Source organism: Nipponia nippon, unplaced genomic scaffold, assembly GCF_047370975.1.
Source record: "Nipponia nippon isolate SJK-2023a ecotype South Korea unplaced genomic scaffold, ASM4737097v1 scaffold_5, whole genome shotgun sequence".
NCBI classification, from domain to species: Eukaryota; Metazoa; Chordata; class Aves; order Pelecaniformes; family Threskiornithidae; genus Nipponia; species Nipponia nippon.
This window is the reverse complement of record NW_028262369.1, coordinates 42,046,792-42,071,680: the sequence shown is the minus strand read 5'-3', so window position 1 is coordinate 42,071,680 and position 24,889 is coordinate 42,046,792. Positions and strand designations below refer to the sequence as shown.

General features: G+C 40.2%; 1 protein-coding gene across 1 annotated transcript; it reads left to right on the top strand.

The window, feature by feature from the left end:
- The first annotated feature begins 314 nt into the window (after positions 1–314).
- On the top strand, positions 315–1,803 carry GPR88 (G protein-coupled receptor 88). The gene has a single exon (XM_009468380.2). The coding sequence runs from the start codon at positions 712–714 to the stop codon at positions 1,801–1,803; it is 1,092 nt and encodes a 363-aa protein (XP_009466655.2). The 5' UTR covers positions 315–711.
- Positions 1,804–24,889: the final 23,086 nt, after the last annotated feature.

Genomic DNA, 24,889 nt, shown 5'->3' with positions numbered 1-24,889 from the left:
AAGATCAGAAAAAAATCAGTTTAAGCGAGTATCTAGCAGAGGAGTTTCTACAGTAAATGGATTGTATTTCAGACAGAAGTGACTGATACTGGTTTGAAAGCTTGCTGCAAATGAAAGTTGTGTAAATGGGTTAGAACCAGGAAACTGGTAAGGCAAAGAGAAGAGTCAGACTGTAGTTGCAGTATTTCTGGAGCATGATAGGGTTGTGTTTTTTTTTTTTTTCTTGATTTAACAAGTTGAAAATCTGCTGAATAATTCATGAAGAGTGGAAGGGCTGAATCTTCCTGGAATGATATACACTGTATGTACCGTGGCACAGGAGAAACTGCAAAGCTTTGTATCGGTTGCTGCCGTTTCTGCTGCTGATTGCAAGGTGCTGCTGCTGCTGCTTTTGGCACTGTCACAGCTACAGAATCCTCAGTCGTGCTCTGGTCTGCTAAGAGCCATCTGCTCCCTATGGACCCACCTTCGCTAGCTACAATCTGTGGGATCTCCTGCTACCTGCCCGCCTTGAACACTGCCATTCTTTGGATCGTTACTGTGAACTGCGTTTTTTGGACCTTGCAGCTTGTATGACTGAGACCTGCCTTAGAGTCCCTCGGCTGCACGCCCTCCCTTGTGCTTGGTGGGGGGCTCCTGCAGCAGGATCTTCCGACCCAGACAAGGATGGGATTTACAGGGAGAAGTCAAAACTGAGCTGCATTCAGCGAGATGCCCAACGCCTCTTCCTGGAGTGCTAGCTCGCCTCTGCTGCTGCTCTGGGAGGACTCCTCCGGGACCCGCATCTTCCTCTCGCTGCTCTATGCAGTCTTGGCTATCTCAGGGACTTTATCCAATGTAATGGTCATCTACTTAGTCTTCTCCTTCAAGAAGCTGCAGACAACCAGTAATGCCTTCATTGTGAACGGCTGCGCGGCAGACCTGAGCGTGTGCGCCCTGTGGATGCCCCAGGAGGCTGTGCTGGGGCTGCTGCCTCCCAACTCCTCCTCCCTTCGCTCGGCGGAGTACCGGCTGCTCCGAGGGGGGCTCCTCGGCCTCGGCCTCACCGTCTCCCTGGCCTCCCACCTGCTGGTGGCCTTCAACAGGTACGTGCTCATCACCAAGCTGCCCAGCGTGTACCAGGCCCTCTACCAGCGGAGGCACACGGGCTGCATGATCGGGCTCTCCTGGGCCCTCGCCCTGCTCCTGGTCCCGCTGCTGCCGGGGCTCTGGACCCCGGGCTCTGCCCAGCAGCCGCCCCCGCGGCAGACGGACGGCAGCTCCCGCTACACCGCCCTGCTCCTCGCCCTGGCCGTGCTGGGCCAGACCGCGCTGCTGCTCCACTGCTACCTGGGCATCGTGCGGCGGGTGCGGGGCAGCGCCAAGCGGGTCAGCGTCCTCAACTTCCACCTCCTCCACCAGCTGCCCTTCCCCGCCGCCCCGCCGCCGCCCCGCCGCGCCCAGCGCCGCCTCAGCAGCGTCTCCGTCCTGCTGCTCTGCTGCGTCTTCCTCCTGGGCACCCAGCCCCTGGTGTGGGTCAGCCTCCTGGGCTTCTTCCTGCCGCCGGCACCGCCGGCGCTGCAGGCCGCCAGCTGGCTGCTGCTCTGCTCCCTCTCGGCCCTCAACCCGCTGCTCTACACGTGGCGCAGCGAGGAGTTCCGCCGGGCGGCCCGCTCCGTCCTGCCCCGCGGCGAGGCCTCCGCCGCCGCCCCCCGCCCCGCCGCCGCCGCCGGCCCCGCCGCCGCCGCCGCTCCGCCCTGCCCACAGCTGCCGCGGCGCCGGGGGACGGTGGGCAGCGCCAGCGCCGCCGCCGCGCCGCGCTGAGGGGCCGCGGCTGAGTGCGGGGAGGGCGAGGGCCCGAGGGCGGGAACGTCCGCGTCCCCCCGGCCGCTCCCCGCCCCGCCCCGCCCCGCCCGCCGGCCGTCGCCTCACCTCGGGGGGCCGAGCCGCCCCCTCGCTGCTGCCGCCCCGGCCCCCGCCCCGTTACACGTTCTTCTGCCGCTCCTTTCTGACCCCGCGCACCTCTTCCCGCCCGCTCCTCCGCCGCGCTGACAGGCAGCCGCGGGCTCCGGCGGCTTTCCCGGGGCAGCGGGACGGGCGCTGGGGTGGGGCTCCCGCCCGCCCGCGGCGCGGCCCTGGCCGCCCCCTCAGCCCCGCTCCCGCTGCCGGCAGCTGCCCGCCCCCGCGGCTCCAGCCACGAGCGGTGGATTTAGAAATCCGGGATAACTGGTAAATATGGCAACGTACGTAACTGTTGTTATGCTTTACAGATTTCAGTATGAGACAGGCACCTAGGCGGCTCCTCTTGAGACTTGCTGCAAGTTTGTTTTTATAATATCTATGTAATTCTTTCAGCATTTGAAGTAATTCTTTGAAGTGAGCTCCCTGAAAACGAGGTTCACTTGTGAAGAACTAGCAAGTGTCTCATTAACACACACTCACACACAAATCCACCGGGAACTGCTTCCTTTCCCCCCCGGTTACCTAATCTCTGTGCTCCATGCAAGACCCTCCTTCAGCTTTCCCCTGGCAAACTTCTGGATGATGCTGCCTGTGGGAACTGTTGAAAAGAAAAACACATACACCTTTGTGGTTATCTGGTTTGGATATTTTGTTTTGAAAGCTCTTTATATAAGGCCCGTTTTGAGAAAGGCCTCTGCCTGTGGTAATGCACTTGATAAAATACAATGCAATATGGAGACCGGTGTTGTCCATCTAACCTCGTCACCTGTTCAGTTACCAGTTTATTGTGTTTCTATTAAATACATTATTGCTGAAGTGCGATTTCACAGCCTCTGCTGAATATAAAATGACAGATTCTCTGTGGCATTTGGAAAGGCGACAGCTCCTCGCACTGAGGGTGGCGAGGGAAACAAACAGCGGTGGCGAGTGCTGCAACCTCATTCCTCCCAGGAATGGACCTAAAATCCTGGTTTTTCCTTCTCTGTCGCTTGACCACGTCCTTCCTCTTTTCCAACACAGTTGCTGCTGTTCTCACGGTGACGATACTTAGCGCTCCGATTGCCTTTTGGCACAAAGGGCTGGAAGAAGGTAATTGTTTTCTGAATCTGTGGGCATTGCTCGTTGAAACAGAGCAGTATCACCGAAATTGCGCTATCTTGAGAAGAAGAATGGACACATGGGAACACAGGAAAGTTCTTTGTGACAAGAGTTGGGTGACAGGTATTAATACAAGCTTGGCAGCTCTCATGAGCACATTTCAACGATGGGACAATAACAAGGAAAAGACAAGCACGATGGGTATAACACAAAAGGCCCTATGGCCATATTTTATAATGCTTCAAACTTTGCTTGCCTTACCTGATGGGGTTTGAGTTTCAACAGAAATTACTTTAAAAGGTAGGGAAGAATTTCATTTTTTCCCAAGTCTAAGACCTGTTAGGCATCTATGATACAATGATGTATCTAAAATCCCCATACCGATATTTTATTTGTCTAAACAAAAAAAAATCACCATCATCACAGAAAAGATTCTTCTTGAGGTCAGGATTTGACAAAAACAAGGAACCAAGGCCTCAAAAGGAAAACTAAAAAAACAAAAATTATCTTGGCATCCTGAAAATGTATCAACATCTTGAAAACAGCCTTAGCCACTTAAAAGGACCTGTGGAAAAGTTAAGAGAAGTTTCCTAAAGTCTGAGGCTTACAGAGAGCTTCTTCCTCCATCTTGGAGACACTGTGAGAGACAGTGTGCCACTGAGGGGCAGCATCAGAAAGATGGGGGGGGCTAGCAACGAAACATGAACATAGAAGATATGCAAGATTTATTTTTATTAACACTGTGCACAGATCTTGGAGAGTGGAGGAGCCACTATATCCTTGTTGTAATCTCTCATCCTAATCACAGCGACTGGGCTTTTGCTAGCTTTGTGCAGCAAATGGAGAAGGAAAACTGTTCCAACCACACCTATACCAATTCTGGAAAATATTCTGCATCACTGCCAAAAGAAAGCTAAACCAAGGGCCACCCAGCAGTAAGACCCTGCTATAAAGTAATCCTTAGGCTGGAACCACAAAAGGATGCACATCACGACTTCCCACCATGGCTAAAGGAACTGAAGACACTTGGTAAAGCTCAGTACTGGGCCCATAAGCAAAAGAACAAACTTTAAAATAAAAAATTAGACAATGTCCCCCCCCGCCCCTGTTTTGGCTATGGAACATGTTAGTCTGGAATTAAAGCAATAACCTGTTTCAGAATTCAATGTCCAAACATCAGATAACTGGAACTTCTGGGCTTCTTCCCTTGTAAAACAGCATGCAAGTTAAATCTGAAATGCCTGTATTTTATATAGACTATGTTTTAAATGCAAACATGTATAAAAAATGCTATCATGTACAAAACTCCAGTCAGCTATCCTTATGCTATGCATTAATTCCAGAGAACAGCTGGAAATCCCTTGGAAAGCTTGATGTAATTACATCTGACTGTAAATCTTTGACTGTTTTAATATACTCAGGTGACCTAAATAGCATTATGCAGAAAAGAATTTTAAGTTAATTAAGAAAGAGTAATTGTCTCAACTTAAGATCAGTTTCTCTGAGAAATTACTGCTCAGAGAAGCCCCGTATGCCTTGTTCTACAGCCATATTCTTTGTATTTCCACATTGTAAATACTCCATGGTAAATCGCAATGGAAGCTTGGCTTAGCTCAACTTCTCCTGGCTCTGTGGTACTGCTTCTTGGTTGAGAAAACTGATCTGACTCTCAGTTTTTGGCATCTATGCTTTACTTTTACAGTTGACTCAAATGTGTCCACTGCTAGTTTAATGGTGACTTTTCTTCAATATGAATTTCTGTCATGCTCAAACAACTAATTTACAGATGCAAGGGATATGTTGCCAATTGTCCTTTAAAATGTCTCAACCAAACAATTTTTCACGAGGTGTTAATTAAGATGGTGGGAAATCCTGTCAGCAATTCAGGCGAGGTTCTCCTTTGCTCTGGTGTTGTGCCAAGCAAGTTGTCTGAGCACGGCCTAGAACTGCTCTTCCTAGGACGGCTGGTCAGCTGGCTTCACATACATTAGATGTGGGGTGTGATCTCGTTAAAGCATTGGATTTATTATACGGTAGTGCAGATCAGGCACATTGTTCATGTGCAATAGGTGCCTATTCCTTTGCTGTTTTCTCAGGGCTTCTGGAAACAAGAGCAACTAGGAGTTAGCAATAGGCTGGATGAATTGTGGCTGGTTATACCAGCCATTTGGTGTATTATGGCCTAAACAAATCTGCCACTCAGTTTGTGGTTTGCCCACTGAGAAATACCTGTGGGACCTGCTTTTTGAAGGTAAAATTGTGATGCCTCAGAATAACACCCCAAGGCAGAAATATGGTTATTTGTGAAAATTGCTTGCAGAGGATGTACATGAAATTATAGTTTGGATTGAATCTTCTGAAGTTACCCTTAATTTAAGATAGTTGTAAAAAGCCATTGAGCTGCTTTGTGGAATCAGGTAGCTACCATAATATGGGCCTCCACCAAAATTGGACAATCATTGCCCTAAACGAAGGTGTGTAAAAATGTACAGGCAGCAAAGCAAAGCTGGGAAAATAGGACAAGAGGAGATAAAGATAGCAGGACAGGGTCACCAACAGTATGAACCTGAGAAACAACACAGAGAAAAGTCTGAAAGCCAAAAGAGGCCTGGGATTATGATGAAATAAACCATCTCAAATTATTTGATTCTTTATATATGTGAGGAAACAGAATTCTGTGCTTTTCTTAATAAATCAAACCATGCAATTGTATTCTTAGTTTCTTCTTTTAACAAAGCATTCCATAAACCAGCAAATTTTCTTTAACGTCTGTAATCAAAAAAGACCAAAGGTATGAATTGCATCAGTGTTCTTATGGAGTCTGCGTTCAACAGCATTACTGGACTTGCAAGCAGGGATAGCATCTTAGCTAACCTCCAGATTCAGTCAGCCATGAGCACGCTGTGAACCTTTTTTTTCCTAACTACCAAATTGATGCTATTTTTAAAAAAACCCACATACAGATTATTTTCAAATGAAGACGTTTAAGTGTAGCATTTCATTAAAGAAAAAAGTGACAACATATACTTTAGCTTTCTATTTCATCTTAAATCACATAACTAGATTATTGCAGTATTCTTTAAATTCAGAAGTCCCTTTCCCAAATGGCAGCGAAAATAGCTTTTCTCGTGACTGTTTAACTTCTAAGAAAGCTACCTTTTTTTGCTCTTTTATGTCAATCCTTCCCCTGCACTGTCATCACTTTACCAGGGTAATAGTCTATTTTCTTTCTTTCTTTTTCCCTTTCTTCAGTATTTTTCTGTAGTTTCCTTCACTAAGGGAAAAGTACTTGATCCTGCTGATCAGGGCATGACTCCTTGAGCAGTGTAATTTTGGGGAGATAAATGTAAACTAAGACTAAAGAACTGAGGGACAAATCCCACATACTTGAATTTCTACTTAAGACTGAGTAGGTTTTGAAGGTGGGGTTTTTCCTGCGTAGAGTAGTGGATAAATGCTGTGTCTATATTTACGGATACTTGCATTTGATTAAAGCTATGTTAAAAAAAGGGGTAATATAGAAAAAAGTCACAAATAGTTTGAAGGCTGGAGAAGAAAAACTTTGTGGCTGAAGAGCTCATTACAATTAACGTATCGAAAGTACCCTCATTACAGAATACACACCTTTATGCAAGTATTCAAACCAATCTGTTATCATACTAGGTGATCTAATGGTCTCTTCTGGCTTGGAAATCATGACCTTAGAGGAAAATAGCTCTGCTTTAAGAGTGTGGGCCACCGTGTTTGTTTATTGGCGATGAGTTCAATATGGCAAGACTTCCTATGCAGTCTTTGCCCTACACCTAGTCCGGGCAGGTATTCATGAAATTAAAGAACTGGAAACAAAATAATCTTGAAAAAAAAAACCACCTGTGGCTGCTTTCTGGCCTGAAGCTTTCAGTTTCTGAAGAAACATAATAACGACTCCAGGAAGGTTAACTGGTGTTTAGGGCAAACTGTAGGATATCTAACCTGCAACCCCACACCAGGCTTATCATAAGTATAGAGCCAAGCTTTTGAGAGTCATTCAGAAAGAAAGCGAACTTCTTGTTGGAGGGGGAGCTCAAGCCAAACAAGGGAGCTGTGTAGCACCATAGGCTTCACCATGCTGAACTATGCCTTTGTGGGACAACGGGTTGAAATAATGAATAACAAAAATATGCCTCTGACAAAATGCTTCAGCATTCTTTAAATGCTTTTTTTTTCTGTACTTCTGTAAGATCATCCTCTGCTTCAAAAGTTTTCCTGCTGCTTTAGAAGTGAGAGAAGATGAAACCCATATTTAGTATTAATTATTAAAGAAACATGAAGAAAGAATAAGTCTCATTCTCACTGGACAGAACCAGCTCCCATGGTTCAAGGACCAAGGTACAAGGAACAAAGACGGACCCGCTATTATTGAAACACTTCACTTAAGACCAAAGACGCCTTGTGTTCTGGAGCAGCCCTGGTGGTGAAAAATGCCATCATAGAACCATACTGTAGGTGGCTGTCACATTTACTGTTTTCTGAATGGACATGCTGGTGGTGTTTGGCTGTGATATTGCCATTAGAGAAAGTATTAATATTTGCAAAAAATAGCTGTGCAGCTTGGGCTTCTCAGTAAGGCCAAATTTTGATTACTGCAGCAGGACTTGGCCTTTCGGTTCCCTCTCTTCCTGAGGGTTCAGAGAGCAGCTGAGTAAGGAAAATGGAAGTGCAGTCCTAAGGGAGAAAGAGGAGGAACTACCATACTGGGAAGAGACATCTTTGATATCTTGTTATTTTATTCATAGCTTCATGAATCCGCCATCTCAGGTGGAAATTTCTTAATACCTGTCCGGAGTCTTCACCTGTCCTGTGACAGTCTCAGGGCAGAATTAAAAATGCAGATATGCTTCAGGCAAGAGCTGCATCCATCATGATCTGTTCTGAAGCTGAAGATGTGATAGAGGTGCAACGTCAGTCTGAAGGCACTGAAGTGAGCATTAGCAACAGAAGAAAACTATGAAAGAGAGAGCTTGAGAGACAAAGGGGATGAATTGAACAATAGCTAGAGTTTTGCAAAGCATTACACAAAACTTTGCTTCAGGTTTGCTCCACTGAGGTGTCACAGTGAAATGTCCTCTTTGTTTTCTTCTGCCCTCTTTTTCTGCCTTGCCTCAGTGTACTGCAGTGCTGGGATAGCCGCTTTCCTCTCAGCCTAGAGCCTCTGATGCTGACTTTGATGTAATTTCATAAAACACTGTTTCTGTGATTCTTTATAAACTTCACATCTTTCATTCTAAGGCTCAGTGAAATGGCTGTAGCAGTGTTGTAGCTGTGGAGACAGGAGCAGCAGGGTTTGAACAGAGGTAAGAGCCAGAAATATTGTGAAGATATATGAGTAGTACTTCTTCATATCTATGTTTGAGTATTACTCCGTTGTCTTCTGTTGCACTTCATCTGTTGCTATCTACACCTATTGGAACAGCTTCATTGCAGGAGTGTCCTTTTCCATAAAAATTTCTCTTCCAATTAATCCTTTTTTATAAAGGTAGTAGTAAAATCTTGCAGGATTTGCAATGTGCAGCCATGTTAGCTCCTCCAGTGAGCATAATTGTCCCTCTTTCATTTGATAGAGCATCTTCCTTTACTCGAGATTAGTTTTTTCCGATTTGTGGTGTTATTTCTCTGAGGCTGATTAAATGAGAGAGTTGGTAGACTGCAACTTGGGAAAACAAAAGAGCAGCCTCACTACTGCTTCTGTTTGATTTCAAGGCAAAGGCACTTCTCATAGCTCGCTCTGTGGCTATCAGCTGTTTTGGTATGGTATGAAAACATGACAGTAGAACTATTTATCATGTTAAAAAACAGACATAAATAGGAACACAAAAATTATTCATTGTAAATGATGAGTAAATGTAAGCTCTCTGGATTCCACAGTAGGTATCTTGCTTGGCTCTTTGCTGTTTATTGTAACTGTTATGTACATGCTAACAAGATTAGGAAAGTCACACACAAGTATAACAAATGATGGCTCTGAGCTGAATTAAAGGCATGAATTAATTTTCTTCTATCTCATGCATCATTAAATATTGCTATTGTACTGTCTACTGATTATCTATATTATACCTGTCACCTGATAGCAACCACGGTCGTTATGGTAATGTCAAGATTATAATTATAGTCCCTTCTGCAATGTAGTCATACTATGCTAAAAAATGTACCTTTGAGATGGTCGTGTCCCATGCTTAGTCTCAGCCCAAACACGAATACATTTTGAGATTTTTGAGGGGAAAAATATTTTGTTTCTGAGTTATTAACATTCAAGGAAAATTATATACTTATGTGTACATATATGTGTATATATTAAAATATAGATAGCCTTTTATTAACATTCAAGGAAAATTATATACTTACATGTACATATCTGTGTATATAATTAAAAAATATGTAGCATTTTGAACTAGGGTTTTACTTCATTTGATATAAACAAAACTTGTCAGAACTTCTTATCCCTTGCCAAACATCCCTTTGGCTGAGTTGGGAATTTAAGAATACAAAAAAATGCAGTTACTGCTCAGAGATCAAAGAAATCATGTGGAAGCTTGTTTGGCAGCATGTATCGGTGTGATAGATAAGCCCATACCCTTTTGCGGTACAGCACGTGGTGCCCCGGGCGCTCTGGCTGTACTGCCCAAGGTCTCTCTTGTGGCAGAGGCTGGTGACCTCTAATGCCCAGGAGCTGATCCGGGAACCGGAGCCAGAGCTCCTGGGAGACGCATGTTTACAAGACGGCAGATTGCGGGTGGCAGGTAGAGGGTGACTTCCCAGAGAATGAAATGCGTGCTTTCAGAGAATGATCTGATTTCTGTAGAATGTAAGGGCAGAACTCTGAGAACAAATTTTAAGTCATTATCTGGTATCTTCTTTGGATTTTGTTACTATCATTGGTCTATCTTCTTTTAGATTTGGGAGACAATTGTTCATTTAATTCTAAAGAAAAAAATATTGTCTCATAAGTATACAAATGTATAAAATGATTCTCCTCCCAAATGTAAAAAGATTCTAGGGAAACCATATTGAGGAGTCTGTGTGAATGCACTCGGGAAGCAAATAGTTCAACGTAAAACCCCACTACCTGTGAAACTAAGGGTCTTGTAACCATTATCTCATTTAGTAACATCTAACACTATAAATATTATGTTAACCTAGTGAATAAAATAGCTGATCATGTGTTAATTGTGTCTGTAATTTGAAAATAATTATGATCACCATAATCAGGATAAAATGGCAAATACAAGTGTTTATCTTTAAATGAGGTATCTGTAGAAATACTGCGGTGTTTTGTTTCCCATTCTTATCACTTACACAGTCCTATACTGAAATACTGCTTTTTATTAATTTATTTTGAGAACAAAATTGGTGAGTTGTAATATATTTTTGGTAATATTTTGACATCAATATTTGGTTTCAAGCACGAGTGTACATAGCTCTTTATGTGCCGGCCATTCCTAGGCTGGCGTAGGTACTTACGTACATACTTTTATTCAGATAGTCTATGAACAAACTATTGCGAAGAATGTCCATTAAAACACTCGGTGATCGCAAGGTTGTCTGTAGATGTTAAGCAAGGGTGTCTGGTGGTAGTGGATGCTGTCAGCAGTGAGGATAGCTGTGTCTGCATGCTCTTTAGGAACAAAAAGGCTGCTAGCCTGCACCCTAGTCTTTTACCATGGCCAGTACTCAGTAGCACATTTATCCTCCTGTCTTCACAGGCTTGAAGTGGTTTGTGTGAAAAGGAATAAGGGCAGTGGAATCTCAATTAGTTTGTTAATTATTTAGGGATTAAGGCCTTATTATACCCTAATCATTTAAGAAGTTTTGTCGATCAGTAGAATTTCATGGAAAATCTTTATCTTGCCATTGAGTCTGAAGTGAGAGTTTGAAGATGCGGCTGGTTTACTACTGGGCATTAGCAGCAAGAAGTTCTTGTCGTGATGCCAGTTGATGGAAGCAAACCATCCTCATGAGACACAGCAGGAAATATCCCTCCTAGCAGTAAAGAGCATATCAGTGAATCAGAAAGAAAGATAAGAAAACTAGATTGGGTCTTGTAGATCTTGTATAGTCCTTGCTCAGCGGAAGCTGACAAGGGCGTGAGCCAGACCCAGATGTGGAAGAGACTTTATCTGCTCTTCTACTGCAGCCTTTGCTATGAGGTTGCACCTTTGTTAAGGGGACTGGATTGGTTGTATGCTTGCATATAGGTAGGTCCTGCATATATTGCAAAAGCAAATGAAACCCAGGCATCTTTGAGTGGGTCTCAGATTCCAGGTGTATACAAAGAAATCCATTACTCAAAAAGGGTTCCCACTTCACACAGCCTGTTACAAGGAGTTATGGTGGACCGTTTCATGTCTGCTCTGCTAGTCTCATAAAAAAGCCTTTGTTACTAAAGGAAAAGACACAACCCCCACCCCATCATGTGAATGAAAAGTATCTTTCTCTCGCTTTTTTCCTTTCTTGGTACCTCAGGGAATCTTCCAAGTCTTTTCAAATATCGCTCCTTTGAGGGCAGGGTTTTTTCTTTAAGAGACAAATGCCTTCAGCAATTTGACAGGATTTCGCCATGTTGATGTCCTGTGAAGTGTGTATTAGTATTGGTAAGGTGCCAGAGCTTTTGCAAAGGCACAGGTAGCTTGCCTAGAACATCGATATGCATCTTGATTTTCCATTTTGGAGGGAAGCAATAAGACCTATTCCAAAGGAAAATACATACTTTTGTCTCCCATTTTTGAATGGATGATCAAAGGGGAGTTTATTGAGAGGCTCGGTGAGTAATTTCTTCCCCTTATTAAGCTGTTATGTCAAGACTAGCTTGGCAATTACATTAACAATAGCTCCCTGAGCCTCCTTTTGTTACATCACACAGTTGTGTCCAGCAGACAGAATTACTGAGGTCAGGAAAAGAGAAGCTAGATGGCACTATGGGCCAAAGAGATCATGTGCTGCTGGTGAACAAGATGAAGCTGTGCAAGTGATCTGATCTAAAAAGCCTCTAGAATTTAACAGATATCAGCAAAAACAGGGTCCAAAGTCCGAAGTGGAATTATGGAGAGAACGGGCTTTCCACTGGTACAATTATTTAGCTTTTGTTTTTTTTAACGCTAACAGGCTTAAACTTAAACATATAGGCATGAAAGAGATTACAGATGTAAAATGGCTTTATGATCGCCTACACAGATAAAACTGTAAGAAATACGTTGTGCATCATTGCCTCAACATAACTTAAATGTATTTGTATTTCTTAAACATACACTCAGATACTTCTGTCAAATATGAAAATATGTAGGGAAGTAGATAAGCAATGCACCACATCTGTGCAGTTAACGAAAACCAATAAATCAAAGTATAAATTTTCTACAACCAAATATCTGGGGTAGTTATTGTATGACACTCATTAAGATATCTCTATGTGCATATATTTCAACTTTCATATGTGAAATTTCCTAATCACTATTTTTAGAACAATTTTTTTTTACTCAGTTATACTAGTTTTTAGTTAACTAATATATGTAATTAATCAATTTTTATTTTTATTAGAAATAAAAGTCAGTCAAGAATATATTGATACAGTTTTTATTAAAATTATAAGGCTAGCCAAAGCCTTTACCTCCCCTATAACTGGTATTTAAGAGTACAAGTAGGCAATTTAAGCTTAAGAATTCCTTAGAAGAATGTCAAAGTTATTCAAACACAAAACAAATAAACACAAATATCCCTAAGCTTTGGAAGTCTGGAGAGGTCTTATTTAATAACGAGTTTAAAGAAAGTCTCAGCATTTGAAAGTAAATAAAATCCAGGCAGCCAAACAACTTGGAGTCTGTAGTGAAGCCAGCCTCTAGGCTTTTTCATTAACATACTTTGCTCATGCATTGCGGCATCCTATGTTTGAACCAAGGTCTTTTGCTAAAGGAAGAGTCCTTTTTTTAGAGGAGTTCAACAGTTGTTGGTTTAGAGGTAAGGTATTGCTATACAAACTGGCAAGTTACAGAAACATGCATCTGTCACAAAACAGTTGCAATAAATGACTGGTTTTATAGTATTTTACCATGGCAGAAGGTACCCATGGAATACCATACTATTCCTTCAGGGTTCAGTATGTCATTAATGTGACAGTAAGGGTTATGGATGGGCATGTAACTAATCTGGAAATGCTAGAAAAGCTTCAAGGCTAGTGACTGGTAGGGAGGTGTTCGAGGAACTTCTGGGAAACCTCCAAAAAAGGTCTAGTGAGATGAAATGAAAAGCTTAATATAATTACAGAATTTTAATGCTTACACAATTGCAAAATTGCATGTGAAGAAGGTCAGTGAGGCAAATTCGTAGAACTGAATCCTACAAGGACAGTGTTAAGGGACTAGCAGCTGGAAAAGAAATAGAGCCAATGAGTAGAAATGAAGTTGAGAAAATGGGGTTGGAAGGAACAGGAGAACAAGACACCTCCTTGGAAGTGAAAATAAGATAATGGACATAGCCAAGACTAAATACTGGCAAGGAAATAGGAAGTTTATCAAAGATGCTTCAAGAGAGGCTAGAAGAGAGGGAATCTGTAGACAGAAGGCATAGTGGAAGAAGTTGATCAAAAGTTTTGTAGAAAGTCTGCAGAGAAGCAGGTCCATATTAATTGGCAGCGGGATTGGAAATTTGAAGAATCAGGCTATTAGAATAACCACACACTGGAGCAGCAAAACAAATTTCCCTTGGGCTAGCAAAGAGCAAAAAATAAACTATTTTTAACATGGCACTTTGTTTAAAATTAAGAAAAAAGTGAAATGAATTTCACAGCTATTATTTTTGAGATCTTCCTCCCATCTCAAGATACACTGACTTTGTCAGCTCCTGCTTTATTGTGTATTTGATGATTCAGGAGCCCTTTTTAGCTCCTGTGTTTAGTATCAGTATGCTAGGAGGACATACTTCAAGTCTGAATGGGAAAGATTATGCTTGCCAAGAGATGGAAAACATAAAACCCTCCATGACAAAAATGGCTAACTGGAGGGATTTAGGAAGAAAATTCAGAATAAATTATAAAAAATTACAAAATCTTTTCCTTCTGTCAACAACGTGAAAAACTCTAGTTCCTGTTAACACCTTTTAGAAACACCACCTACTTGCTGATCTGCCCCCGTTTGCATTGAATGCGCAGCTGCCATAGATTACCCAGAAAAACGAGCATCGTCCAGTGAGTAGTATCATTCCTCCAATTTACATTAAGACATGGTAGATCATGAGCCTTGTCCTTAATTAAGTGTGGATTACTGCTGCTTTATTAAACACCAGTCTTTATTTTTTTGTTTCTTTTTAACCTTATGGGAATCGTACACAGTTTTTTCCTTTATGGGGACTGTACTGTGCAGTTTGCCATTTGGCTCTGGACTTCTGAGAACTGACGGCAGTTCTCAGCCTCCAGAAGCCCTAAGACATACGGTAGTGCTGATAGAGTATTCGTATAGCTGTGAGTTTTGCTTTGTGCCGCCTCAGCAACAAGGTGGAGGACTGTCACACAGTACTGCCTGACCTAACAATGTTTCTGTTCTTTTCTTTTTTTGCCATTCAAGTGCTTTCCCACCAGAATTCAAGGAAACTCACGTTTTCTTTTTTCTGATGATGTGTCAAATCCTTTTAAAGTAGTGTGGATGTTGGCTGAACATTCTGCAGGTTCGGTCTATAATGGCTAAACTGAATGAAAGCCAAGAAGTTCTCTAATGTCTATTATAAGTCAAGGGTCAGGTTGTATATGGAGCAAAATACATGTATAGTGACAGGAAGCAGACTTTTCCCTATGTTTTAAGTAAACAATAGCAGGTCCAATGTCTAGTTATTGGTGATAGGAAGATCTCCTTGTTCTATCAGATTTCTGCTTCCTGTGACACTCTGTAAGGTACGTCTCCTTCACGTTTGCTGGCATTATTTGTATTTTCTAAATGTGTGATGCAGCAAGTTCTTAAAAATAACCATCAACTTTGTATTTGTTTTCAAGAAAGTGCTGATGCTAAATAAAGTACTAATTTTGGATTGCAGCAGCTACCCTAAAATAAGCACACTCAGCAAGAAATCCAACAAGACTATTTTTTTGATTTAGTGTCATAGGTGAACTGAAGAAAGCACAAGTAGATAAATTCAATGTACTTTAAATCTGTGAGAGTGTTTAAAAGTAATCGTCCTAAAAATTAATTTTTTTTTTAAATTGCTTACTATACATTGAAACGGCTCATTTTACTTCACTATCCTTGGATGAATTTATCCATAAGATGGTTCATCCAAACAGTAGGTTTTAAGGGAAAACTGCAACATATTTGTAAAATACTAAAAGTAATAAGGTAATTCAATTTTGGCTGGTGGCTGTTCATAGAAATTCCAAACAGGGCCTATGAGAGGCCTAGCACATTGCGAGTCTTCTAGCAGAAGACGAAGACAGTCCATGTAAACATTAACATTTCTTAAAGATGTTAATTGCTCCGAATTAATGATCAATTATTTATTACAAAGAAAATAGTTTCTGAGCAATACTAGGAATGTATTAGAAATATACCACATTATAATGGAATGTTGAGTAGGCTCTTCATTAACATAGCATTTTGCACTGTACTCATTTGAACAGCAGATTAGAGTTTCAGATAATTATTATAAATGCATTTGTACTGCAATAGTCACTTAAAAATCACTCTTCTGCTTAAAAAATTGTTTCTGGTAAATTAATTTGTTTAACATTCTTGGAAGGTGCCAAATTAATTATGTTTGTTTATTTCAATCCTCTGTGAATATTTGCTGTGATAGTCCATTGAAAATTACATGACAAATTCCCAGCCCTGCCCCAGTATTTCCAGAGATACCCTAACTTAGTTACAGTAGTTCAGCTACAAGTGTCTTCCAGGCTACCTGCTGAAGAAGGCAGGCTGGAGAGCAGAGTAAGAGCTGAGGCTGAAAGACCATTCTTCTGCTTGCCCCAGTTTGGGATGCAAACCCCAAGCCTGCTACTGTATTTGCAGATAAAGAGGCAGCTTGTGGAAAGCCACACATCTTTCTTTTCATCTCCTGTTGAAACTCTTCATTTTGCTGGCTGTGGTAATAGCTTATATGCAAGTGACTCCAGTCTGTCTGCCCAAGCACCTCTTTCCTTTACAGCTTTGAAATTGGCTGCAGCTCCCACAATGCTCCCCACCCGCAAGACACCTTCCCGGGAGCAGCAGCCTTCCTTCCAGGGCCCACTGCATGGGGGAAGGACAGAGATTCCTGCTTGCTTCTTACTTGTGGATCACTCTTTTTTGCTTCTCTTCTTTCTCTGTTTTCTCTCTGAGTGTAAGCTTTGAGCAGTAATGCAGCTCTAAACTACAATATTTCTACTATGAGCAGGAATGTCTAAAAGCAACTTGCTCCAGCACAGGTGAGGTCTAAAGAAAAAAAGACGAGAACGTTCATAAGCAGTGAAACAAGCCAGAGAAAAGAGCCTCGCCTCCATGCGTCTGCTCTGCTGCCTGCTGCATTGGGTGAAGTGGGTGTTAGTTTGACCGTGTACGTTTCTTTTCCTTTTCTTTCTGTTCTAGACTAGTCTTGAAAAATACAAGAGTGATTCAAAAAAAAAAATAAAGAAGGGACCAATATCTAAGAGATGAGGTTTTTACTGGGAAGGAACAGTTATGAGCAGGAGATTTTTGGAACAACACATGCCCCTGCGGATCTTCACAAAGTATCAGGAATGCAGGAAGATTTTGCCATATTTCTAAACATTCAACTTCATCCATGACTCTGATATTAATTTTATATAAATAAATTTTTGAAGTAATAATGGGATGGGGGGGGGGATTTCCATTTCCTCTCTTTTACAAGGCTATTTCCACAGCTTTCAAACCCTTATTAAACATCTGTCTGCTCTTACTATGTATGTACAAAACATGTTCAGAGCTATTAAGATGTGGTTGCTATAGTAAAAGTTTGTGTAAGTTTTTTTACACAAAGCCTATGAGCCTCTGAGTTCATTGGTTAATGCTCTACCAACTAAGGGGAGTATCTTCTAACATTTTCACACCTTCATTTACACTTCTTATTTAATGATAGTAAGGGCTCTTTTAGCAAAACACTTAAGCATATATGAGACTTCAGTTACATGGTTAACTGGAACTAATGCCTTCACTGATGTTATGTATATATATTTCAGTATTTTGGAGAACTAATAACTGCAGAGTGACTTCTAAATATTCTAAACTGAAAAGTTTTGAGAGTCTGCAATGTGCTGAGAGCCTACACTGAACTTAGTGTGAAGAGTATTAAGAGATTTTTTTAAATCCTCTTTTGTTTTGTTTCACAAATAAGAGGAATTTTTATCCATTTTTTTCTTCTTTTTCTTTCTTTTCTGTTCTTCTGTAGAAGGTTTCAGTTTCAATGTCTCAGTATTTTTTTTCAGGTTTCTAAGTAGGTGGGGCATTTCCAACGAGATAACTGAAAGAAAGAATAGTAGGAAACCCTAATCAATTTAATTCTACTATTTTTGTACAAATGAACTAGCTGGAATGAGAGAGCAGGAACTAGGTGGGAAAAGAACAATAGCATGTTTACGCAATACTAGCGAGTAATATGGGGCTAGATTTGGAAAGGATTTGGAAGCAAGGATTTTGAGAATTCAGTTAGTATTGGAAGTTATAAGAAATGTGAACAGTTTAAATGCCTGCAAATATTATGCTACAAAATATCTTACAGTTCTGCTAGTGTTAGCTGTCAGAGCAATTGCAGGCTACGTTCAACAGTGGCTTGAACCATTAATGGCTTGTGAAAAAGTAGTCAGCTGAGTGGTCTTGCTCTTTTCAGGTACAAGTGAGGAAATGTTTACAAAGGAGTAAGAAGGATATTCAGCATACCAAATAAGGAATTAACTGTAATTCAGAATGTTAGAAACTGACTTTCAGTAAGACATATTGGAAAAGAAACGAGAACATTTAGCCTGTGATCTTGAGAGGACTGGAAAAAGGCACAAGAACAGTTATGGTGATAGAAAATGTGAGAACTGTCAGTGTAGAAGAGAATCTTTAAAGAAAAGAACAGCAGGTTTTTGAAGTTACCCTCTGCAGAATTGAGAAGAGAAGATAAATATGCAAAGGGAAACTGAATGTGCTGAAACTAGTGTATAAAGTTGCAGAAGATTTCATAATTAAGAAGAAAGATAGTCAAACTGAAATCCTGAAAATAAGATGAAAAATTAATTACCAGCAAGAAGAGTTTCAAAATAACTCTTAACTTACTGATAACTGAAAGGAAACTGAAAGAGGAGAGCCCAGGTACCTAAAGAGACACTTCTGCAAGAAAGGTTCAAAAGTTTCATATACCTGATGTGAATTTAAATGCTAGCACTTGCAACTGTTCTGTCACAGTAGAATAGCCAAGGTTTGGTATTGTACAGACTCGTAAGGACAGAATGACAGGGCAAGTTACCTTTGTCAGCAGATTGTCTTCATCATTCTAGGTTGTTGCTGTTTCCTTGGACAGAAGTGCCAAACAGTTACGGGGAACCAGAGGCTGCTAAGGCATGGGATAATCAAGAAGGAAGTATAGGCATGTGACAGTGAAGAAGGAAATATTTTAAGTTCCTTTGGGTCTGAGAACAATTTTCTATACATGGAGAAATATATGCTTGTGAGAAGTAGGTCTTCTCAGTACTTTTCAAACAGCAGCGTTTAAAATGTTTCAGTGCATTGCACAGTGGGGCTTCCCCAGTCTTAAACTCACTAAAATAACTTGGGTCATTTGCCATTGCAGTACTGCAAAACTGCTTGGCAGAGAGGCAGCTTTCTTCCCAAGGGTGAATTTTTCTTTGCAGCTATCTTCTCATAAGATACTGGTTCTTTACATGTTCGTGCTCCTTAGGTATTTATGCCATGACTTCCTATTCCCCACTGCATGAGGCTATGACCATATGTAGAGGGAGTTTGCACGACTTCTGCCTGTCCAAAAGGAAAAGAAGAAAGAGGAAATTACTGTGAGAATGTTACCTGCAGCTGTCGATGTGTCTGAATAAAAAAAACTATGTACTTACTCACACAATGACAAAGAAGTCATTGCGGATCAGTCATTGGTATTTTTATTAGGAAGGAGCTCTATTAATGTACATCAATCTGTCAACAAGTTGTTAGTATTACTGTGGGCTGTTTTACTTTTTCTGGATGTAGTTAGAGCATTTAAGAAAAAAGGAAATTTAGAAAAGATTCTGCACACTATTGACAAGGTATACTATTATGCAGAAAATTCTAGAAAGAGCAGCAAATTGTGTACGTTGTGAACACGTTAAAAGGTTGACTGTTATTTTCGCCATTGTATAATGTAGGCTGTTGTTCATGGGACATCTAGCTGGGCATGATTTGTACCATAGCTAGTGGAAGCATAAGATGTTAACATGAGCAAAGCTTTCCCTCACAGCATAGGCCCATCCGCGTTCGGAAACACAGATGATAATAATAATAATGTTCTGAAGCTTTTGAGACCTCTGGAGCATATACTTTTGTATGTTTGTTGTAAATACATCTTTTTAAGGTTACAAGTAATATCAAGTTATTTGATACTAAGCAAGCTCAATTCCACTCATTTTTTCCATTGTAACACCCTACCACCAACAAGTGTTAGATCACACAAAATCCCCCAATGTTAGGAATCACTGTTGAATCTAAATTCTGTGTGAGGTCTTTCTCTCCACAGTCTAAATGTTGTTCTTTGGTTGATGAGCTCTCTGGATAGATTCTTCGTGGTCAACTCTAAGACCTGTAGGAGCCCTGAGGAGCCTGTGCTGTGGAGGGGCTCGCAGCAGACACTGCTGGCTGCTTGGGATCAGGTGCCCGGGTTCTGCACAAGTGCTGGACTGTTATCTGTGAGTTGTTCCTCATCCAGGCTTCACAAATCTGATTTATCATTGTGTTTTATAAGACAGACTGTTACAAAGCAAGCTCTTTATTGGGCCCATTTCTAAAAAGGAAGTGTTTTCCTGGTGTAACTGAAGAACTTTGCATGTGTTCTGCTCCAGGGACTAAAATCTTGGTCTCTGCTCAGAGGTATTATTTCCCTCAAATTCTCTGGAATTCAGGTGCACTTAGTACAGAAAAAAACATGAACTTCTGGCAAGGGAAACTGCTGGGAGGATCTGGGTCTTGCTTGGTCTTCTTTCCTTGTAGAAGTGGACATGTTTGTAGGAGATGGGACAAATGGGTGTCACTTCCCATGTGAAAACTGTCTAGAAGCTGGATATAGCCTAAAGCTGTTTTTTCAGTTGCTCAGTTATGAAGTCGTTTTCATCCGTAATCTCAAAGCATTTCCTCATAATCATGAAGATATTAGTAACAGGATTTTAAAACTTTCCTTTCCCTGGAAGTTTATTCAGAGGGCAGTAGATGTACTGAATTGAGTGCATGTGGTTTTGTTGTACCTATGCCCACATAGCTGATGTAGGTTACCAAAACATGGAAGATAACTGCCGCTGATTAATTTATTGTTCTTTTCCACCCACTTCTCTGGAGCACCTCAACTCCATTAACTTTAAATGCCTACTTTGAGCACCTGAGTTTTCAGAGTAATAAGCATTCCTTACTACTTTAATTAGGCAAAAGGTAGTTCTCACTAACTTTAATTGTGGCTAAATGAGGCAAAGTTGAGGTACAGAGTCTCTTGTCCTCCAACTCCTCATTCATTCCCACAGTCAATCTATCTTCTACAGTAAAGGAACTGAAGGTTTCCTGGCAAAAAAGCATGTGAGCACGTAAGTAAACTTTAATTCTCTTCTTTCGCATTTTATAGCCTGTGGATTTGCAACCTTAATAGTATTTGTAAACAATATCTTATTGCAGAAATTCCATCATACCATGTCATACTGACAGAGACCGTGGGAATGCCTTGAACCTGCAGCTCCACCAGATCAGCTGTGCTGTTGAGCTATGATGTATATGTAGTTAAGACTATCCTGAGTACATGCAAGGAAGAACTGAAACACATTTATTTTCTCTGAAGGGATGGTATGTGTATGTTCTGGTCATACACAATAGTTACAAGGGGATAATACCTCCATTTGGAAATAGCGGAACTTTTTGGTCAAAGAAATATAAAAAAATTGTTAACATTTGCAGAGTTGTGTTTTAAGGAACATCTTAAAATAAGTAATGTGAGCAACTATATATTTTTGAATGCAGGATATTAAAAATTCTATTGTAAGAGCAGCATATATACCATAAAATCCACTGGACACTTTGCTATTACCAGTCTGTTTTATATGGAAGTTGCTAAAATACTGGTGGTGTGTTTTAAACTCTAATGCGGTTGAATACGCAAGAACCTGAAAATGTGTTTTCTACTGTATTTGTAAAATATGTATGTACACGGGCATTCATATGCGTAGGGAAGCATCATGCCTCAAAGTTTAACAGATCGAAAAATGTTATAAAAGATCACAAGTGATGTTGAGAATTTTGAGATTTTACTTAGGAAATGATTTTGCAGTGATTTTTTAAGGATGTTGGTAGTATGGAAAATTTACACAATTCAGTGGATGTTGTGAGGGGTGCAGACATTTTCAAAATAGTCTTAATTGCCAGACAATATCTCAAAGCCAAAAAGTCTTTATAGGAAAAATACAGTCATTGCCAGCAACCTGCTTTAACTCATGTACTGTAAAGACAATGAGTGGGTACTGGTGAGGTTTTGTATGTGCAGTCAAATTAAATTTGGAGGGAGTGTCATTAAAGTCTGAGAATCAGATCAGTGCAGTAAAGCAGCACAGGTCTAATCAGATTTCGTGCTGTTGCAGCTTGTACTTTGAAAACCATTGCTTGGGAGATGAGGAAAAAAGAAAAATGCACTGATCAAATTGAGAAATTCTAGAGCAATTCTCTTAAGCAGTATTCATACTTTACCAGAGCAAATTTCTGAGATCATTAAAAAGTATCTTAAGAGCTTAAACACAACTTGGGAAGGGCAGTACTTCCTAAATACTTTGGAAAAGTGTCTGCTCTCCAGGTTTCTTAAAAGCCCGACTCATTGTCTTTTTATCAAAGAGAGAAAACAGACTAAAGCAGGAGATTTACTTTGGAAGGGACACTGAGATGGATTTTGTTTTATCAAGTGATGTCAATACTGAATTTGACTATGTAATTTTTTTTTGTTTCTACATATAGCTATTGATGTGGGAGTTTCTAAGGAAATGTTTTGATCAATAGTCATCTTCACTAGAACAAGTTTGGAAGTACAAAGCACTTCCATTTTATTAACAGTATTTGATCCATGACTAATTGCTTTTATCCGTGAAGCTGTGTTTCTGTAAATGTATCTTTATGGTTTTAATGCGCGTTTTTAAAAGTCTAAAGCTAACCCTATAGCTGAATGAAAAAACTGATCAGGAACTAGGAAATTAGTTCAGTTCAATGGTTCAATTTTCTTTTTTGTGTGTGTATTTTTAAGGCTTTTAGTAACTAAATAACTAAAAAATTCTTAGAAACTGCTCCATTCCACATGCCATGGCATAGCATGACATATACTGGAAGCTATATGGTCTTGCAACATACGTAAGTGTTACCGTATGTTTTGTTAAAATGTGTCCTACCTGTTACCATGTGCTATATATTTTACCAAACTAGTTTTTTTCTGCTTGTACTTCATATGGAACAGCACATCCTGAATTGTCTAGAGCTCATCCAGGGGCATGGCACAAGCCACAGTGCATACACTTACAGCTGCCCCAAATATTACTCTCCGTAACAGAGGAAAAAGTCGTTCTTCCATACTCTTGCTCCAGCTATGTTAGTCCTGGAAGACTTTCATTCAATTAGGGACACACAACAGGGTTGAAAGAGTAACACTGTGAATTAAGAGAACAGATTGTAGCAGCCCAGTGCTACATAACAGTAGTTGGTTTCCAACTGTCCTAAGAATGTTTTTCCTTTTAAAAGATATTTTAAATCTTATTTAGTTGGGTTTTTTTGTTTCAAATGAAAGGGCGCACCTCTGTCTGCTCCCCAAAAGGCTGTGTATAAAAAAATTTAGAGGGAAACTTCCAGTGACCTATTGCATTGTTTTAACGTTACTTTTCCTAGCAAAGGCTGCTTGTCTTGGCAGTCATTCATACTTTTGAAGACCTTGAAAAGGAAGGCAAGGCTCCATCCTCTTTGAATTGGTCCAAAAGAATCAAAATTCAATGGCTAGTGCTAATCCTTGCCAATAACTTTCTGAAATTATTGTAAATAAAGAACTTGCAATGCCTGATTAGTGGCAAGATTTACAGGGCCCACATGAAAAAAAAAACTCATGAATGTTTGCATGGCCAGATCACTCTGGTCACATATTTCTCTGTAGAGAAGCAAATAAAAGAATATTAGTGCCTCTCAATTGCCTTAATAGAGATAGTACTCATTTGGAAAAAAATTATTATTATTTATAATAATAACAATATTGATAACTCTGATGCTTTACTACATAACAATGCTGGATGGACGTTTATAAAAATAAGTCTATAATAATATCATAAGGAGTAGAATGTATTACTCTCACACACACACAGAAAAAAAAGTCAGCCAGGATATTGAAAGCAATTGTGTACCTGCATCAGGAGGTGACTTCTGTGTTCTGCTGGTGAACACACATGACAATTATGTCAAAATCAAAACAAGATATGGGTGAATTATTATTTTTTTGTAACTGAAAATGTTTTTCAACCATTTTTAAAAGAAAACTAAAATTGAGATTGAGTTACCTATTTGCTGGTATATGGACTTTACGTGCCCTGTAGATAATACAGTGCTTCTGAAGATTGACGTAATTCCACATGTAGATGCATTGGTTCAACATTTGAGTTGTCTAGAAGGATTCCAATAGAACTTGGAATGTTGTATTATTTTCTCTCCCTTTAATACTACAGTTAGGTCTTTCACTTTTCTGTGTAGTTCATTCACAGTGAGTATTTTCTGTCCCAGCTTGAATAGCAGCAGACATTGTCTCTGAGCTTGTTAGACAAATTCAAATAGCAGTTTCCATCGGAAACAGTAGTCCATGGCCTCCACTTGTACACATACAAACAACTTGGTGATAATGGCATTCACCAGCAAAGTGAGAAAAGTGTTTATAAATGAACTTAAATTTCAATAAATCTGAGATAATTTCAACTATAAATTCCTTGTCTTATGGAGAATGAGACTAATAAATTCATTATTGAAATGAGCCGAGTTTCTCTTCTTGGTATGGAGTTTCTTAATATTAAAAAAAAAAATGCAGATATAGCACTGCTTGTAGCACTACAAAGCAAATTATTTGTATTTTGTGTAGCTTTACTAAAAGATGGCTTATAGGAGACGTCTTCAGTAGTAATCTGCAGTATATACATAAATCACTAAGTAAAAACTTATTCTAAAAGAAATGATAATATATGGAGAAACAGATGTGTATTTTCTCTTTTGCATATAATTGCTTAGTATATATGTCACTTAGACATCAGTAACTTATTATATTGCTATATCTGCATATGTTTCACGTTACACAGAACATTTTTATAATATTAGTATAGGCCATAAAGTTTTATGTTGTAAGGAGTCTTAAACTGTAACTGAGAAAGAATATCCTTTCAAAGGGACCGAAGTCCCTTAAAGTGCAGATATAAACACCTAAATGTAGGACATCTGCAGGATATCTGTAGGTGTCCATGTGTCAATGCGCACAGTTAGTGAAGTTCGATAAAACTGGTCTAAGTCCTACAGCCAAGTGGAATGTATAAAAAATAAAAATAAAAAATCAGATTTTGTATGGCAATGATTTTACCTTCTAGACCATCATAAACCTTAAGTTCTTTTTTTTTTTTTTACATTTTTTTCTT

What these genes read in the sequence shown, in the direction of transcription:
- GPR88 (XM_009468380.2), top strand. Translation starts at nt 712, where the DNA reads ATGCCCAACGCCTCTTCCTGGAGTGCTAGCTCGCCTCTGCTGCTGCTC.